This window comes from Sarcophilus harrisii, chromosome 5, assembly GCF_902635505.1.
Source record: "Sarcophilus harrisii chromosome 5, mSarHar1.11, whole genome shotgun sequence".
NCBI classification, from domain to species: Eukaryota; Metazoa; Chordata; class Mammalia; order Dasyuromorphia; family Dasyuridae; genus Sarcophilus; species Sarcophilus harrisii.
Window position 1 is genome coordinate 147635424 of NC_045430.1, and position 20112 is coordinate 147655535.

The following is a 20112-nucleotide window of genomic DNA, read 5'->3' on the forward strand; positions in this document are numbered from 1 at the left end:
CTACCACCTGTTTATCCAGCCTTTGCTTGAAAATTCCCAGTGGATGGCTAATTGTACACTATTTCAAAGTCCAATTCTTTTTATACAGCAAATTAACTGTTTGGACGTGTATACATATATTGTATTTAACTTATACTTTAACATATTTAACATGTATTGGTCAACCTGCCATCTGGGGGATGGAAGGAGGGAAAAAGTTGGAACAAAGGGATTTACAATTGTCTATGCTGAAAAATTACCTATGCATATATCTTGTAAATAAAAAGCTATAATAAAAAAAAAAAAAAAGAAAATTTCCAGTGGAGAGAATTCACCCCTCCCAAAGCAGTCTATTGTACTTTTATATACCTCTGATAATTCAGAAATTCTGACTTAAAAATAACATACTCTCCACAGGGTTAAAATTGTGGAACAGTGAAAAAATAATGTATATAGTGACTGCGAATAGACAATAACATATTTCTAATACACAGCTGCAAATCATCAGCTCATCTATTGGATAGAATATTTATGACAATTATCAGCATCCCTGGAGGAAGTATTCACATCATTTAGATCATGGTTATATCCAAATACTAGCAAAATAACTAAAATTATGCTTAGTATCTCCATTTACTAAATGGAAGTACCTCCATTTCTTAAGCAGTTTTCTCTTATTTATGTCTTATAGATATTAGTTACTATATGATACTCATGTATATTCATATATGTTATGCTCTTTAATAAGCTGCATGTTTTTATTTTTAAGTAATATTGGCTGGAGTGCATACAAGATATCTAATTTATCAGTTATCCATAACTAGAATAAGTCTACTTGTTGACTTTGAACTGTCATAGTCAATTCCAACATTTTTCTAATCGCAGCTATGCGATCTCTAGGCATAGCATCTCAACAATAAATGAATTGGACTTTAGGGGAAATTCCCTGGCAAATCCAAAACAATTGTAATATTATTTTCACATTAAAGTGGAAAATACTCAATTCTTGGAAGAGATGTGCTACAAAATCCATTTTTGAAGGAGAAAGTGACACAAATACAAATCATATTGTAACTGGATTTTGCCAGCTACATTTTGTGAACTATTCTGATCTGGTAGCATGTTTATGATATATATATATATATATATATATATATATATATATATATATATATACATATATATATATGTATATATATATGTATATATATATATACATATAATCAATTATTATACACACACACACACACACAGACTCAACACATTACCTGATTATAGCCTCTTAGAAACCTTGTGAGATAGGTATTACAGGCATATTTTCCCCCATTTTACAGAGGAGAAAGCTGAGGTGCAGAGGTCAAGTTTCTCACTCTGTCACATAGCAAAAAATTGTCAGAGCACAGGCCAATCAAAAAAGAGACAAAATAGGATTCTGTTTTGTATGGTCACTTTTACTTTTGTTGTAAATGTAGTAGAGTGACAAAATGAGGGAGAACATGCTAAGAATCACATAATTTCTAGGCCATCTATAAAATATTGGTTAGCTATTAGTGATAAAAAGATAGAATCCTTGCCCAAGAACCAATGAATATAAATATTATTGGAGGAATTAAGTATATAAATCCCAACATTCTTATAAATAAACCAAAGGAAGGAAGTTGCAGTTAAATGGAAAGATGGTTCACAGGTTTTCCTTGGAGAGGCAAATAAAAGACTTGGCAAAGTTGCTTTTATCATTCAGCTACAGGCAATAAGTAATATCATTTCATGGGATATTGCTTCATCTCATGTTACAATGCTCATGTTAACTATCTGCAAAAAAAACGTACTACGATAACAGAGAGCTGAATACAAAGTAAATTTGTTGGTTCATTGATAGGTGAATGGTTAAACAAACTGGCTTGTGAACATAATGTAATATTTGTTTATAGTACCAAAGCCATAAGACATCATAGTACTATATGAAAACTATGAAGGATTTAGAGAAATAGGGGGAAGTATATATAAATTAATAAAAAGTAAAGTAGATAAAACAAGGACATTTTTGCATACACATAATTATTACAACAATATGAATAAAAAGGATCACAAATTAAAATTGAATACAATGTAAACAATAATTAAAAAGCCTTGGGATCAACGAAGAAAGGAGAAAATATGGCTCTTTTCAAACATGGATATAATAAAGTATGTAATGAAGAGAAGCAGTTAATGTATTGACTGATTATGCTAAGCTTTTTAAAAAATGTTTAATTTTTGTTATAAAATCATGTTAAATAGGGGATTGGAAGAAATATGTCAAAAAAAATAAATCTGGTCTGAAAACAAAACACACCATTTAAAAATAACCATGCAAATTATTGCAGCATATATGCTTTTTGTAGAAGTTGAAGAGACAGAGATTCTATTAATTACTCAATAAGGACACATGAATTAAATCAAGATACATTTTTGGTATTCAATTATTTCCTCCTGAGAGTATTTCAAAATGAGTTGGAAAGAAGATAAGAAACAGATAAAAGATGGAAAAGATTTGCAACAATTTTTATACTAAATTTTTTATGTTATAAAAAGAATGAAAACACCACTGGAACTCCAACATCATAATCTTTGATGTGCATATAAAGAAATAATATGTAGAGAATGAAGATGAGAAAAACATCTGAATTAGACAAAATGTACACAAAGGGTATACATCTTAGGGAGGGGGACATAATTTTAAGAGAATTGAAGGGTTACTTCATAAAACACCTGAAGAAGACTAAGATATCTGTCATACAAAAAGATTCAGACTCTGTTAAATCTCAACAAAGATAATAAAAAGAAAACAAAAATTATTTACATAAATCCATATATTATTGATACAAATTTTTATGAAAATAATATATAGAGAAATACAAACATCCTGAATGAGGCAAGCTTTTATAAGCTAGAGCAATTCTCATACATGTTAGGGATGGTGAATTCTTGGACCAATGCAAATTATTCTTTACTATATCAGCACATTGAACTAAGCCTCTTTTTTTGTTTATGGCATGACTGACCATTCTCGGTAGTAAAAGGAAGACAAAGGTGACTGCCTGGAATAATAATTAATATTTACAAAGCACCATTTGAAAGAATTCCGCAAATTTCATCTTCTTGCAACTTCATAGGGCAGATGCTATCCCCATTTTACAGACAAGGAAATAAAAGTGCCAAAATTATTTAAATCACTTGTCCATGGGTAACACAAATAGGATACAAATCCAAATATCTCTTGATTCCAGCCTCAGTACTCTTTCTGTTGCACTACTTTGACTTATAATGGCTGAAATGGTTTAATGGAAAGAATAAAAAGGCAAGAAGGAACTTGTAGCCTCAATGAAGACATAGGAAATGATTCTGTACTGGAATCCATTGAAAAAAACCTAAAGATTTTAATTTGGAGAATAAAGGATTTAGGTGGGAAAAAACCTTAGTTTATATAAATTTGAAAGTCTGGCACAGGGAAGAGTAGATTATTTCTGATTGAAGGCAAAGATAGGACTATTGGGTATAATTATAAGAAAGTAGATTTGGCTCAATGTAAGTAAAATAATCATACCTCTCTGTTATGCTGCCCCATTATACAGTTCTATATGACTGTAGGTCATCATGTGAACTCTAGATGGTCCCTTGTGTAGTATGCTTTTGAATGGATTCATTATTTAGATAAGTGTTGGATTAGTTGACTTCTTAGATCCCTTCCAACTGTGAAATACAATGATTCTATAATTTCAGATTTTCCTATTATCAGGCAGAGGGTATTTTCGACTCCTTTTAATGTGCCTCATTTTAAGTGTGGCTAAAAAATAATGCAATTAAAAAATAATAACAATAAAATATTATCCATCCTTGGGTGTAAGAAATATTTTACTAAGTTAATAGGAAGTATTTGTGAAATTATAGGTGTATGCCTTTAAAAACCTTTTTGTTAGATTTTATTTTGCACTGAATGCTATTTTAAAGGAATTAACACATATGTACCACACAATATGCATACATTTGTACATGTGTATGACATTTGTGTATTACATCTATATTGATTGCGAATATGCATAATTGGAAAATAATGAAGTAGAGGTCATGTTATATGTTAATCAAAGGATAAGTCACATTGACTTTCTACAATTTTAACTTGGCATATGATTCTAGTGTCCCAACAACTTGGGTATGCTTAGTAAATCTGTTTGGATGTTAATTCTATCACCATATTTGAAATTTTAATCCTACCTAAAGAAGAGAGATTTCCTGTCAAAAGCATAGATTTAGCACCTCATAATGAGACAGTGGGGAATCAATCATGTGTGATACTAAGCAATTTATATGACACAAGCTATGAGAAGATGTGACATTAAACTTTGTTTCATCAAAGGGGAAGGGAAGGTAACTGGCATTTTGACAAGGATAGACCACCTTCCAATACCTATAATAGTAAATCTCAGAACTCACATGAAGTTGACACAGCCTGTGCCAGCAGGTGGAGCGATCCAAACGAAACTGAGATTGGTTGTTGGCAGATGACTCACATGTGAGGCTACTACACTGCACATAAACTGGTTTCCAAACTGGTGATCTGACATAATTCCTAAAGGGGAAGAAAAGGGCATCATAGTATTAACATAACAAAAAATTTTTATGATTTTAAAACAATACATTCATGACTTTTTAAATTTTGTAACCTGAAAGTGACTTTGATTTCTCCATTAGTCACATAAAAGCAACACTTTTTATAAAGAATTGCTTTCTATAATCACAAAAAAATCCATTATTTTAAAAATATTTCCAAAACTGTGGAAAACATATTTTTGCTATTTAAAAGAAATTCTTACATTTTTATAAGACTTTATAGTTTTGAAAGTTTTTTGTGTATTTTATCTTACTTGATCAATCAATCAATAATCATTGATTAAGAGCATCCAATTTGCTAAGCATACAAGTAATAATGAATTTAATCTTCACAAGAAGTATTTGAAGTAGGTAGGACGGAGAGTAACATCCACATTTTATAGATGAAGAAACTAAGGATCCTTTCTGGATTTTCATGAATGTTGTCTCTTGTTTCTCCTTCTATCCTATCTACCTACCTACTCTTCTTGGTTTCATTTTCATTGAGAGACCAATGTTCCCAAAGGATACATCCTGAAAGTTTTCTTTTCTATCTATAGTCTCCCACATGGTCATCTCACCAATTTCCATAGTTTGAATGATGTCTTTGAAGATTACATTTAAATTTGTATCTAGCCTTAGTCTCTCTCATAAGCTCCAACCCTATTTCCCTGACTAGCCCATTAGACATGTTGAACTGAATGTCCCATAGGCATTGACATGTATAAAATAAAACTTATTTTCTTTCTCCCTAAATTGTCCCCTCTTCTAAATTTTCCTCTTGCTGTCAAGTACCCCACCATCTTTCCAGTCATACAAATGACTCAGTGTTATTTCCAACCTTTCTCTCTTCCTCACCATCAAAATCTAAATATGTGCCCAAATCTTATAGTTTCTTTTTATATCTCTTAAATACACCTTCTTCTTTAAGCAGACCAAACTCAAATCTGAGTTTAGGTCTTCATTACCTTTCACCTAGAATATTGCAATAATCTAATTACTTCAATTCTGCTTAATTCAATCTATCTTCTATTCAGCTGCCAAAATAATCTTTCTAAAGTATAGGTTTAAATGTAAGTTTAACCATATTACCCAGAAACTCAACAAACTTCAGTGGTTCCTTCTTACTTTCAGGATCAAACATAAAGTGCTTTGTTTTGTATCTAAAACTATTCACAACCTGGTCCTTTATTATTGTTGGAATCTTCTCGTATTTTATTCCCTACTATGGTCTCTATAATATAGTCATATGGGTATACTTGATGTTCCTTGCACATATTCCTCCATTTCATGTCTTGGTGCTATTGTTCTTGTCTAGATTGCTCTTTTCCCTAAGCTTTGACTCTAGAAACTCTGGCCATTCCCCCTGAAGTTACCTCACATCTACTTTCTATATCTGATATACTCCAATATATCATCCTTTACATTTAAATTCTTTGAGGGCAGTAACTGTTTTAGTTCTCATTTATATCTTTGCTTTTAATATAGCCTGTATTACAGAGAGAGCATTTTGTAAATGCTTAGTGATTACAGGCAGAAGTAAATTATCTTTGGCTCACTGTGCTCAAGAAATCCAAACACTACAATTACTGGAGAAAAAATTCACCGTTCTAGAAAAACTTCTGGGGAAAAATGAGAAAGTAGTTCTGGCAGAAATTAGATTTATATAATACCTTGTACCATATTGAGAAAGTCCAAATGGATATATGGCTTATACATAAAAGGTCATATGAAAAACAAATTAGAGTATAAAGAAAGAAACCAATTTTTGTATCTTTGGATTATGGAAGAATTCATGACCAAACAAAGGATAGAATCACAAAATGTAAAATGAAGAATATTAAATCCATATAACTAAAAAGGATTTGTTTAAACAAAATTAAGTTGACTGAAATTAGAAAAGAAGCAAATAAATTAGAGGAAACGTTTGTAGCAAATTTCTCTGATAGAGGGATCATTCCAAGATACATAAGGAACTGATTCAAATTCTAAGAAGAAAACCATCCTTTAACTGATAAATGGACAAGGCATATGAACAGGTAGATTTTTTAAGAGAAGAAATTCAAGCTATCGATTGCTAATGAAACAGAGTTACTTTGAAATACCAAAAATTAGAAAAATATTAAAGTAACTCAGAAATTCTATCGCAGACATATCAGATTGACAAAATTGACAAGAAAAGAAAAATAAAACAGCACCATCTAATTTTGATAGAACTAAGAACTGGTTAGCCATACTTGATAGCACTGAAGGATTACATCTAAAAATAACACAAAAAACTGTATTCCTTTTGAGTCAGAGATACTACTAGTAGTCTCATACTTCAAAGAGAAGAAAGAGGAAAAGGCCACATATGTATAAAAATGTGTAGTAGGAGTTTCGGAAGTGGCAAAAACTTCTGGAAACTAGAGTGGTATACATCAATTCAGGAATGGATGGGGAAATTGTAGTAAATAAATATAATGGAATGCTGCTGAGATATAAGTAATGATAAAAAGGAACATTTTTAAAGAAACCTGGGAATACTTGTATGAACTGATGCAGAATGAATTAAGTAGAATCAGATGAATCATTTATAAAATATTCACAATACTGTCAAAATCAACACTTTTAAAATCAAGAACTCTGATGAATACAATGGCCAAATACAAAACTATCAAACTCAGTCATGAAGTATGTTATCCACATAATAGAGAGGTAATAAAATCAAGATATAGAAGGAGAAAAATATTTTAAAAACACATTAAAGGTAAAATCTTAATTTACTTTGACTATTCATATTCATTACAAGGATTTTGTTTTTGTTTTCCAATGGGAGGCAGGGAAAGGGGGAAGGATAAGTACTTCTTAACTGAAAAGAAAATAGCATATTTTTAAATGCCTCTAATTAATAAATGAGGTTAAGTGACTTGGATATGGTTACAGAGCTTATTCAATTAAAATGCTATTCAATTCAGTAATACATACAAAGTCATCCTATAGTAGATGCTGTAGTAAGTGTAGAGTTGAAAAGGGGAAACCAATGGATAGCTTCTATTTTCTCATTAAATCATGAGGTGTAATATCCTGTTAAAACAGAATGTGTAGTAGAATCCAGTAGAAATGGAAAAAACAACTTTAGAACCCAGATCTTCTAAATCATTATTCATTACACAATATCATGTTGCCTCTTGGGATGTAAGAACAGGTTTCTGAATATTAATGGATTCACAGACCATACAGTTCTAGCCCTGAATTGATCTCATTCAAAAGAACACTGCCTGTTCCGCATACATTTTATTTAAAATTTATCATTTAAATAACTTGTCCTTTCCTTTAATGCTCTTGGGTATTTAAGGTCAAGTATAACAGTGGGAACTAATTAGAGATTCATAGGTTCACACCTTTAGAGTTGGAAAGAACCTATAAAACCTGCCATGGGGATGTAGAATAAAGAACAATGAAGAAATGATAAATAAAAGAAGAGTCAGGAGTTCTTGGTTCAAATTCTATACCTAATGCTTATTACATATCTGGTTTAGGATAAGTCACTGTAAAGGATTAGATTATTTATCTGAATTGCAACTTTTTGAATACTGAAAGAATAGACGTATAATGCTATTGAATAGTTTTGTACCAGTATATTAGATTTTTATTGCCAGTATCAAAAATGTAAATGGAGAATTAATAACCAATTAATAAAAAATCAAGATAACTTATCTGATATTATTTTGCCCAACTTTTTGTGAATGATAGCAACATCCTAAAAGAAATTAATATAATTTCAAATTATCAAATATATTCTAGGACATTTTAAATGTTTTGTTTAGCTTTTAGTATTACAATGCAGATAAATAAGTTTTTGAACTTGTAAAGTCTTTTACACTCATCTTATTTTAGTTATAGGAAAATATAGTTTATTAGAGTAGACTTGGTATGGTTCCTGGCTAATATTAGGGAGAAAGTCAAAATAGCACTGAGAAATTGCTATACAAGTCTGGGATAAGCTTTGATTGAAATAATAATAGGAATAATTAACATTTACCTAGCATTCAATGTTTTCCAAAATGCTTTACACATGCAATCTTATTTTATCATCACAGTAACTTGATAGGACCCTCAGGAAAAAAAGACATAATATTACAGCTTTTTCACATGAAGAGAAACTGAGGGGGGATATCAATTGAAATAGTAACTGCTAAGTGCATTGTTACTTTAAATAGAAAAAAATAATACTTGTGGAATTTAATAGTATTTTATGTGTATATTTATTAGGTCTTACATAATTTTTCATGATGGGAAACAGAAGACCTTGATGAACCATGATTAAAATGTAATTACTAAATATTTCCAGGCATTTGAAATAATGGAGAACCATAACATGGTTTAATATAATGTGAGACTTGGAGTCAAGACCACTTGAATTCAAAAATTGTTTCTGGTCTTTATTAGTTATGTGATCAAGGAAAAGTCTCTTTAGTTCTCTCAGCCTCAGTTTGTTCATATGTAAACTGAAGATAAAAATATGCAATTGTAATGCCTATTTTTCAGGATTATAGTGAGTTGCAGAATGAAAACTTCATATGACAGAACATGAAAGTACTTGCAGATCTTAAAACCTTATATATGTCAGTTATTAAAATATTTTACTTTTTAAAAGGTGAAAGACAAATCACAATCTCTCTGGGCCTCAGTTTTTCAACTATAAAATGAAAGAGTCAGGCTAGGAAATGTCTAAGATTCTTTGCAGCTATAAATATTAGACTCATGTAAAAAACTATTATAAAATAGAGAAACAATAATGTGCAGACCATTCTGACAATAACAAAAATAGATCTACTTCAGCAAATTATTCAGGATTTAAAATATTACCCTAAAAATAGAGACAAATTTTCAAATGCTACAACTCTATATTTTAATATACTCTAAAGACCCTGTGAATTCAACCAAGTTATTTTCAAGCACATACTGAGATGTAACTTGTCAAGTCACAGAAACCACAGGCTTAGTGTAGATGAGACACGCACAAGGAAAACCTAGGGTGTAGCAGGAGGACCAGCAGCTGGTGACTCAGTGGTTGTCACTTCTTTATGAGTCAGTCCTAAATCACAGTTTCACAACCAAAAAGGAGATCCTGGGTTAAAATGAAAAATCAAAATTTTGTGGAGAGTAAACTGAATAAAAACATCAGAATGAGTTTATTACTGGGTTGTTGTTTTTAAAGAATACATCTCTCACATTCTTCAAATCACTTCTGAGAAAGTGAGTTAATGTCTAGCCAGGATGTTTAGAAAAAAAATTCTTATGGATTATTCTCTATTAGCTTACATCCTTTCATGGCTAGATATGTCAGAAATCATCACTCTGGGGGAGCAGACGAGTGAGAACTTCTATTCCAAATACTTACTGAGGTCTAGCTTGTTATGTAGAATTTAGTTGTACAAGGAACCAAAGGTAAAAGTATTTGCATCACTATTATACCACACTTCTAGTTTGTCCTAGGAATTATTATACAACCAGCATTAAAAGTTGAAATTTTCAAATCCCAAATTTGGAATGGGTCCTTTTCTTTAAGCTACTATCCATAAAGACTACCAAATAACTAACCACAATATTTTCTTAGAAATTCCCTATTTTGCTCATATTAGTGAGGTTCTCTTGGCAACTATACTATTCCTAAAAAATTAATGCTTTTAAAAAAATTAGGGATACTAGTTTACCAGATCATTAGCCATTAGAAAACTAAGTGTTTTATTATTAACAATCAACAAATTAATCAATAAGTATTTATTGGACAAAGATTTTGTGATAACCATTGTGATAGAAGTATTACATACCTTTTGCTCTTAAGGAGTTTATACTTTAATAAGGTTGGGAAAATTAATATATATGGAAGATTAAAGAAAAGCTAAGGACTAACTGTAGTATTCGATATAAATGCAAGAAAAAAAATGCTTTAAAGACTATTTTTCCTTTGAAAAACTACCCACATTTTTCTGTGTAGCAAATAAACATTCCTTGTCTTCTTAATCTCATTAAAGGTCCACACAAAGAATAAGTAGCTAGGGAAGAGATTTTCTTTTCAAGTGTTGAATTTCTAGAAGATTAGATGGATGATATCTTTAATTGATCTAAAGTTGCAGGATTCCTTTTAAGACTGTGATGCATATATCTCTGCCTTCCAGGATATCATTTTCCTTGACAAGTCTTCAGTTATTTTAAGTTTGTGACTAAACCTTGCATGAACCCCATTTTCCTCAGGGATATCTTTCCTATGCTCTTAACATGCACACCTTAAAACCACATTGCTATAACTAGTATTGCCACAATATCACATCTCTACAATGAAACATAGGTTCTACCAAGAAAAATTAAAATTTCTCACTTCTAAGAAACACATTGCAATTCTAACACACACCCATGGTCTACCTAAGGAAAACATTACTCATTTGTGTAATATATATTTTCTGCAATTTAGTTTCAACATACATCCTACTCAATTTTATTTATTCTGAAAAGGATTTTCCAAAATATTCCTTCACTTGTTTTTCATGAGATGCAAAAATCCAAACATCTGCAAATAGAAAGCCATTAAACCAGATAAAAGTATACTAAGATTTCAAGGGTCCAGTCTTCAAAAAATAAGGTGTTATATAAAATGAAGTCTCAAAGTAAAAATGATTGTTTAGTTCTATGTATTATTTCAAATCTTCAAAAGGACCTCCTAGGAAGTATGCTAGGTGATACTAAGCAACTTGAGTTACTACAAAAACATATTAATGCAAGAAACTTAAATCCTCTAGAAAGGTTGCCATCTCATTTTATTGAAGTCATTTTACTCTCTTGAAAAAGGCATCAGGAAAAACCTTTTATCAGACATTTTAAAAGAAAATCTGAAAATTCCACATAGGGTTGATAAGTGGTTAGAAGTAAGTTATTTTCTATTTTATTCTAAGCTTCTCATTGAATTCTAAAGTGAATATCTTTTGTTTACTGAGAGAATTGGGCCTATTATCAGTCTTCTCTAGCGGGTTAGTGTATTCAAATATTGCAGCAAAACCAACTACATTTTATGTATTGAAAAAATAATCATAGAAAATATCCCTATTTCAGCTTATCTCTTGAAGTACTGTTAGTGATAATGGGTACAAAAAAGAGTAGCTCTCAAGTAATATAACATGATTATGAATAACTATCATCCTCTACTTTTCTCTACCTGTGAAGTTTTTGGTTTCTGAAAGCTTTGGTTTGGGACAATTGACTTTGGGTCTAAAAATATTTTAATGACTTTAGTAAATTGTTTGGACTTCTTATTAATGAAATCACAAGTCTGGATGACCACCACTGCAAAAAACATCAACTATGAAAGTAATGCACAAAATGCTTGGAGGCTCATTTCATGTCTAACTCTACCATTCTTTATCTGGAAAATATCTACATAAAGCCCACAATTAATTCTATGATTAGTGTCAACTTTATATGGTACAGTGTATACAGTATTCTACTTAGGGTCAAGAAGGCCCAAATTCAAATCTGGCTTCAGACACTTACTGTGTAATCTTGGACAAGTCAATTAACTTCTCTTAGTGTCAATTTCTTTCATTCTAAAAAAAAAAAAAAAAAAAAAGAGGGGGGGGCATATAATAGCACCTACCATTCAGGGTTATGAGAATCAAATAAGATACTATTTGTAAATTTCTTGAAATATTTTAGGTAACTAATAAATACTTGTTTCTTCCTCTCTGCCTCTTTTTCTCTGTCTTTATCTCTTGGAGTGGCCAATTAGGTAGACCCAGTATAAGAGATCTCATGAGGATGTTAGCCTTTGTAAGAACAATTTCTGACAATGTCAGAACTGCATTGTTTTGCCTGATTTTCTCTGACCCAGCACACTAGAGTCCTTTATCTCTATACCTGGCTTCTTGCCTCTGCTTGTCTTCAACTCTCTTCATATCAGATACCAGAAGCTAGTCCCACCCAATGGTCCTTTCCTGAATCTAATTTGGCTTTAAAACCAGTGGCTGGATTGATTTTGTCCCTTCCCTGCTCTTGTGACCTGCTTTGATATATCCCAGATACACAGCTTAGTTTTCCACACAGGTTCCAAAATCCTGACTCATTGACAGGATGCAAAAGCACACGGATACATCTGTCCAAGAGTGAAAAGCTAAACAAAGTGGACAGCATAAGCACAGGCCACTCCTTTTGATTTTACCAAATGAGAAATTGTTACTTCCAATACAGAGTTCTTCTTTGTGTAATTTGATTTCAACTTGGAAGAGGCTACCAGGGTTAACCCTGTTAACAGGGTTAACAATGCCCTCATTTGACAGATGAAAATACTGAGACCCTTAGAGGTTAAGTAACTTATTAAGTAATAGGTAATGATAAGGTTCAAGATTTGGACATAGGTGGTCAAGTCCAACTCTTCCCAATATCATCGTCTTAAAGACCATATATATAAATATATATATGCAGCACATGGGATATTGAGGGCACAGTCTAACAATTCTACTGTTATCAATAGTGAGAAAAGATCTAGAGAAGTGTATCTATTTCATTTTACATTCATTTGTTGTCTTCCTAGTTTTGTCCATAAATGTTTGTGAGATGATCTGGCTCAGTTGGGTCTCATATGAAGCTTTTTGTAAATTATCTTTGTTTTCACTGCTTTTCATTGTTTTATGAGGTGACACATTGTAATTTTCCATCCTCCTCCATATTTTTTTAAAAGAGGCTTAGTTGTATGAACTGAGCAAGTTACTTAATCCCAATAACCTTCCCTCTCCCCCCCCCAAAATCTCATCCAAACATCTAAAACTTCTCATCCAAACTGGAAGGGCAGGGGCTATTCATGAGCCCAATCCTACCCACTGGTACAGGAACAGAAGCTCTGCTTTTAATCTGGACTATTTTGCTTTGGTCAGATTATTGGCATTCTGCTTCTAAGAGCTCACCATAATATTGCCAAATAATGTATATACACACAATCAACTTGGTCCTACATCTTAGATTTCCTGAGCTTAAGAGATCTATCCGTCTCAACTTCTCTTATAATGGTGATTATAGTTGTGTTCTACCACATCCTTCCATTCATAATATTTTGCAAATGAATTTGAATTCCAAACAAAAGCTGTTTCTTTACTGTCCCATCCCTTCTCTTTTTAAAGAGACCATATGTTTTCTTATGGAGGCATTCTGGTGATGTTAAGGCTCCCTTGTTATGGATGCTATTGTATTACTCTGAAACATCCCTAAGAAACAGGGGGTAAACACACTAAAAGTGTTTACTTTTTATGCATTCCCCATTTTTTCATATTTAGAAGCTTGTTTAAATGGGTAAGTCTAGGGCTATTTTGATTTTATGCATCCTTATCCTTTCTCAAAATTTGTCGATAATGATCTTTGCTCGAACTAAGTGACAGTCTGACTATACAGACAACTAATTACTCAGAAACCACTCATTTCATGCCTGTTTTCTTGTTCAATCATGTCTGAACTATATCATAGCAATATTTTTCCATTGGTTTTTTTTGATGGAAGCATATCAAAGTGCTATTTCCTTCTCTAGAGGCAAAAGTCAAATGATTGGCTCAGGGTCACATAGCTTGTAGGTGCCTGAGGCCACATTTGAACTCAAGTCTTCCTGCTTCCAAGCCCAGTGCTCTATCCTCTAAGTCAGCCAGTTGCCCCCTGCCTGTTACATGTTATCAGTTTCCTTTTTGTAATGTTTACAATGTATTACATGTTGCTTTCCAATCTTCTCTCAACAAACTCAAGATATACAGATTTACACAGTAATAGCAACATTGTATAATAATCAACTGAATGATTTAGCTATTCTCAGCAACACAATAATCCCAACCAATTCTAAAGGAGTTATCATGTAAAATACTAACCTCCTTCTGACAAAGAATCAATGGAGTATGAAAACAGACTGAAGTATATTCTTTTTCACTTTATTCTTTTCATGTTTTTCCCCCTTTGGGTCTGTGTCTTTTTTCATAATATAAAAAGGAAATATTTTGCATGATTACACATGTATAACCTATATCAAATTGCTAACCCTCTCAAGGAGGGTGCAAGTGAAAAAAGGGACAAAATTTGAAATTGAAAATTAAATATATATATATATATATATTTAAATTGTCATTAAGTGTAATTAGAAAATAGTATTTAAATTTCTAAAAGATAAACAGATTCAAAATTTCTAAATAGTCTTTGGCCCCTTTCATTTCTCGATCCTGATACATTGTTTTCATCTTCCCCACATACACTTTTGAAATGAACTTACTAGATATCAAAGTAAACAATGACTGATTTGTAAAATCTTGTCAAATTTTTCACTAGTTTCTCTACTTTTCATTCTATGCAAATATTGACTTAAAGGCTGCAATTACCTTTGTGGTGATATTTTGTTTATACTCATCATGAACACTGCAAAATATGATGATCAAGTAACTAACTCTGACAGCACTTCTTCACCAAAGAACCTTCACAATAAAAAAGTGCACTCTGTCACCAAACATCCTATTTCGATGTCCAGGCATATATGGGCAAGGCCCTTAGTTCTTGAAGGGTATATGCCAGTGAAGATGAGCCATGACAGGTATTTGCAAGCTGGAAATTATTTAAGTCCTGACCATAAGCTAACCAATAAGTTAAGCTTGGATTTTTTTTTTTTTTTTTTTTTTACTGATATGATCTTGAGCAAATCAGTTTCTCAATCTATAAAATGCTTACTTGTGTGGTCTCTTCTAGTCTAGATTTACAATCTTGTTCACAGGAATCCACAAAATTATGCCAATCTTTGCCATATGGATTAGAGAGACCTGAAACACAGGAATTAGAATATCCATATGCATATGGTCCAGTTTTTTCAGTACCGTGTTAACTTATTGTTGAATAATGATTATTCAGGGAATGTTTTAATATTTTAAGATGGACTAAACTATATGATTCATAGCATGCTCTGTCTTCTTTTCATTAATCAACCATCATTGATAAAAAAGCAAAAAAGGACTTACAGATCAAAATTTTGAATTTTAATAGTTTATAGATTGTCATGCATAGCCAAACCCAAATATTCATCTGGGATCATCTTTTGGTTATGAATCCACACTTATCTAGCTGGTTCTCAGATAGCAGACCTACCTTATTATTGGGTTTATGCTCAAAACTTATCTGGTTAGCTAGTACTTACAAAGCTAGTCACCTTCAATGATATTGTCTTCTCTGAGATCAAGAATCACATCTCCAAATCAAGTCATTAAAACTTTAGTCCAACACTGTGACTTTATTCACATACATATTCACAAAGAAAAATCATAGAATATAATATTATTGAGATTCTTATTTAGTCTAAGAGAGACACTGGCAATCATTTGCTCATAGAGTACCAAAGTCATCGCTATTAACCATCCTTATCCATCTGTTTTATCTTCAGCAGTGTTCTATTCAGTTTTCCCAGCATACTAGTCTCCTTCTTTCTAATCATTTGAGAAAATAATATTTAAGTGAGCAATGTGAATGTCTCACTTATCTAATTTTCTTGATTAACCTCTTTCTTTCTCCCGGAATGAGAGATGAGAAGAAGCTAAGAAAATTGGCTAATGTTGCTATGTCACTAGCCAGTGAATTGTGAAGTCAGGGAAAAGAAAAGTAAAGATAATAAGAAATAAATGAAATGCTGGCTAAGAATATTTTCAAAGCCAAGTATTTGTACTTGTTTGCTGATGTTTTCTTTGTTCGCACAAATTACTGTAGACCAAAAAAGTCAACCTCTTAGCTATTGCAAAGAACAAAAATCAGTTACTTTGTATAAATTAGAACCAAATTAGAAGCTGTTTCTTAAAGTATTTTTGATAGTAAGTCACATATAGAACAAACATGTTTTCTTTTAAAAGGTTACATTAAAAGTCTAATTCTTTACTGTCTAATAGTAAAGAGAATCCATTTTCACAGTGGCTCATGTGAGATTCTATCGAAGGTCCCATCCTGGATTTGCCTAGAGGTTAAATCACTGACCTGTAATGATTTATCTAGCTTCAGTTTTAAATCCAACACTTTTCTGAAAATCTGAGAGATTAATAGTAAAGTGGAAATATAAAGTATAAAAAGTATCTTGCACACAGTAGGACAAGGTAAGGTATAGCTAAGGGGGAATTTCCAAGATGAACAATTATCAATTTTAAAAAATACCTACTTGATACCATGCCAATGAAAGAAAAGAATGGTAGTCCCATAACACTGAAAAGGTCTCAAAGCATTCATTTGATGATGGACAGTAAATCTACCACTTGTGAAGCTGGCAACTTACACCCAGCGCCGTGGTTATGCTGGACCGCACCCAGGTCTGTGAACATTATGTGGTTTGAGCGGACGCTATGATGTAGATGGAATTTCAAGAAAGAGGTTCCTTGATTGTGTAATAGATTGGATTACAAGACATAGGTAATTAGAGAGGTATTGTTGACCAGTAATTCTTGCCACCTAAGCAGCTAAAGCACAAAGATTTCTTTGTTTCAAGCATAACAAGAAGGATTTGCACTAGTAACATGGTTATAGGCATCCTAAGCATGAGCATATAAAATGAGCAACTACAATTTCCCAGGACCAATGACAATACATATTACCTACTTCTTACTGAAAAGTAATGGACTCACAATACAAAATGAGATAAATGGTTTTGGACATGGTCAATTTGGGAATGACTATGTACATTTGTTATAATGGTTTTTTCTTTTCTTTTCTTTTCTTTTCTTTTTTAGTCAAGGGGTAAAGTGGAAGGGAAAGAAAGAAAATAAATAATTGTTAATTGAAAAAAAAGTAAATTAAAACCAAAAGGAGTACCCTGTCTCCTCAGAACTGAAAGATTTTTCTACTTTATGCAAGTGCTTATCACTGTTCAAGTACCATTTCCATGGAGAAAATGGGAAATGAAATGGAAGTCTGGAATTCAACAGAATCAGTACCAGAATAATCAACACATATCCTTGCCCTAAGGTCTGGCAAGTGTATTTTTATAAGGGAAATAACTTTTTTAATCTCCTTTTGTGGGTAATCAGTCTTTTGTGCCATGCCGATAGCTGGGCTTAGGACAACTGCCAACAGCCTCCCCAAAATAGGTAATAAAATTTTCAGTCCCAGAAACTCATGGTGATTATCAATTAATATAGATAGGAATGATTACTTTCATTGGAAAAGAGAGTGAGTATTCTGACAAAATCATGGATCACCGGCTAAGTGCATTCTGATAAAGAAAGGCAATTCATTGACTCTAATAATGTTTTTCATGATATTTTGAATCTACTTGTAGCTTTTAATTTAACAAATATCACTGAAATCGACACTGAAATTCTTAATGACTCTAAAATTCATAGCTACCATAAATCTTAGAAGAGTAGAAATTTATAATATCACTACCACTATCACTACCACCATCAATAGATGAATCTCAACACTAATTAGCAAACAATTTCCCCAAAAATCTAAAATTACCAAACAAATTGATTAATGTTAAGATTAGCCAAGCAAAATTAGGTAGAACTGTGATCATAGGATATGATTTAGACTAAATTAAAAATTAAAAATCAAAAAGTTCAGATTATTTATTTTACTGTTAAATAAACTAAAGCTCAGATAAAGAACTAAGGCCCAAGATCACATCGACTATAGTACCAGAGACAGAATTCAAATCTGAATTCTCATGACTTATTTTAAGAGGACTTTTCTATATAAAAATTATGTTTATATTTTATTAAACATTGTAATAACTACATTTCTATTCACAATTTTATCTACAACCTTTATTTAAATGACATGAAATTAATCTAGTGGTTATAGTCTTTCTTTCCCCCTCCTCCTTCATAAAGGGATAAAGTATAGTTTTACTTGAATGTATAGAGACTTATTAACACAATTTCAATTACTCATAACAGAATGAACACATGTAAGGTCTTGCACAGGGAGATGGGAATCCACCCTCCAATTTGCATCTTTCCCCCAGAGGCTGAACACAATTCTTCCCACAATAGGGTTTATGTACAATGGTTGAGGCACAATACACTAGCCAGTTTAAAGAGTATTCATTGTCAGTGAGGATGAGCAGATGATTTACAGCTGATACCTAAGTGATCCTTAGAGAACAGCCAAGCACTGGGCTAAAATGCCTCAAACCAAGTAAATTTAGTAATAGGAAATGGCCTGACATTTAACAACAAATAAAAAATGCTAATGAATTGTTCTACCCCAGAAAAACAAGTCATGAGAGGCAAAAAAAAAAAAAAAAAAAAAATATTCATATCTTTTCAGAAAGGAGTTCATTCATTTTTCTTATTTACATTTACTTCTACCACCCATCTTACTGATGCCTTTCCATTCCATTCCAAAGTCCTACATTGGATTTTTTTCCCCCAGATCTACACTTGTCTCATTAAAGCAACACCCAGAAATTTTTGTTTCAATCATTATACTTTTTTCTAATTCTTTATTTAAAAAAACTCTTCATAATTCAAAATCCTTTACATTATATTAAAAAACTGTAGAACAAAGATGTCTAATTGTCAGAAAAAAGAAATCACTTAAGGGGTGTTTCATGAGCTAGTGGTCACTCTGTTGAAAGAAGATTAAGCTAATCTAGCAGACAGTTTTCTTTTGAACCTAAGTATATCAGATAGTAGTAATTGACAAGATAATTCATTTTAATTAAAAATGAAAAAAAAAAGAGAAACAAAGAGCAAAAACAAAAATCTAGAAATGATGTGGGTGAACTCTGTAAAAATTCAATCCCCTTTAATCTGTAAAATAATCACTGAAACTGTGTCCCCTTTGATCTGCAAAAGAAGAGAGATTTGGGGTCTCCCAGGCTCCAAAGAGTCTGGAAGAAGGCACATTTTCCAGACAGAGATAAGCGGCATCATTCAATTGGAAATCTCGGGCAAATCACACTCTCTCTCTCCCCCCCCCCCCCCCCCCCCCCCCCCCCGCCCCCCATCTTTTCGGGTAGTTGAATCCCCATTCAGGAAACACTAAATTCTGGGGGGAAAAACCCAAAAAACAAAAAAAAAACCCTTCAAAGTAATTTCATTCAATTGGGAAATCCTGGTCTGATAATTAGTTCAACTGCCCCAAGATTTGCTCATAAAATAGGTTTCTGTCAACCCATTCTTTGCAAATTTCTTCATTAAGAAATCTGCTGGCTAAGAGGGAGAGCCTCTTAGTGAAAAATAAAACTCCCCCCCCCCTTTTTTTTACCACAGACTTTGGGATTAGCAAATTCTTTTGCTAAGGGGATCTCTCTCATTCCTACCCATCATCAAAACTAAAACCAAATAGTAAATTTTGGTGCTGTTAATAAATGTTGTAATGTAGTTCAGCCAGCAAGAAGATTGATGTGGAAAAAGCATTGGAAGAAAAAAACCAGAGTTTGAATTAGTCAGTCAGTAAGGATTTGTTAAGTGTCTACTATGTGCCAGATGGGATTTCTTAGTGGACAATCAATGATGGATTTTGATGTCTCAGAAT

At 32.2% G+C, this 20112-nt stretch overlaps 1 protein-coding gene across 4 annotated transcripts in view; it reads right to left on the reverse strand.

The window, feature by feature from the left end:
* Positions 1-20112, reverse strand: part of RELN (reelin) — a 515944-nt gene that overhangs the window by 359271 nt on the left and 136561 nt on the right. For all 4 annotated transcript variants that reach the window (XM_031938705.1, XM_031938703.1, XM_031938706.1 and 1 more), the window contains exon 3: positions 4453-4588. In XM_031938705.1, coding sequence (XP_031794565.1) covers positions 4453-4588 — 136 coding nt within the window. The remainder of the gene's footprint in view (positions 1-4452; positions 4589-20112) is intronic.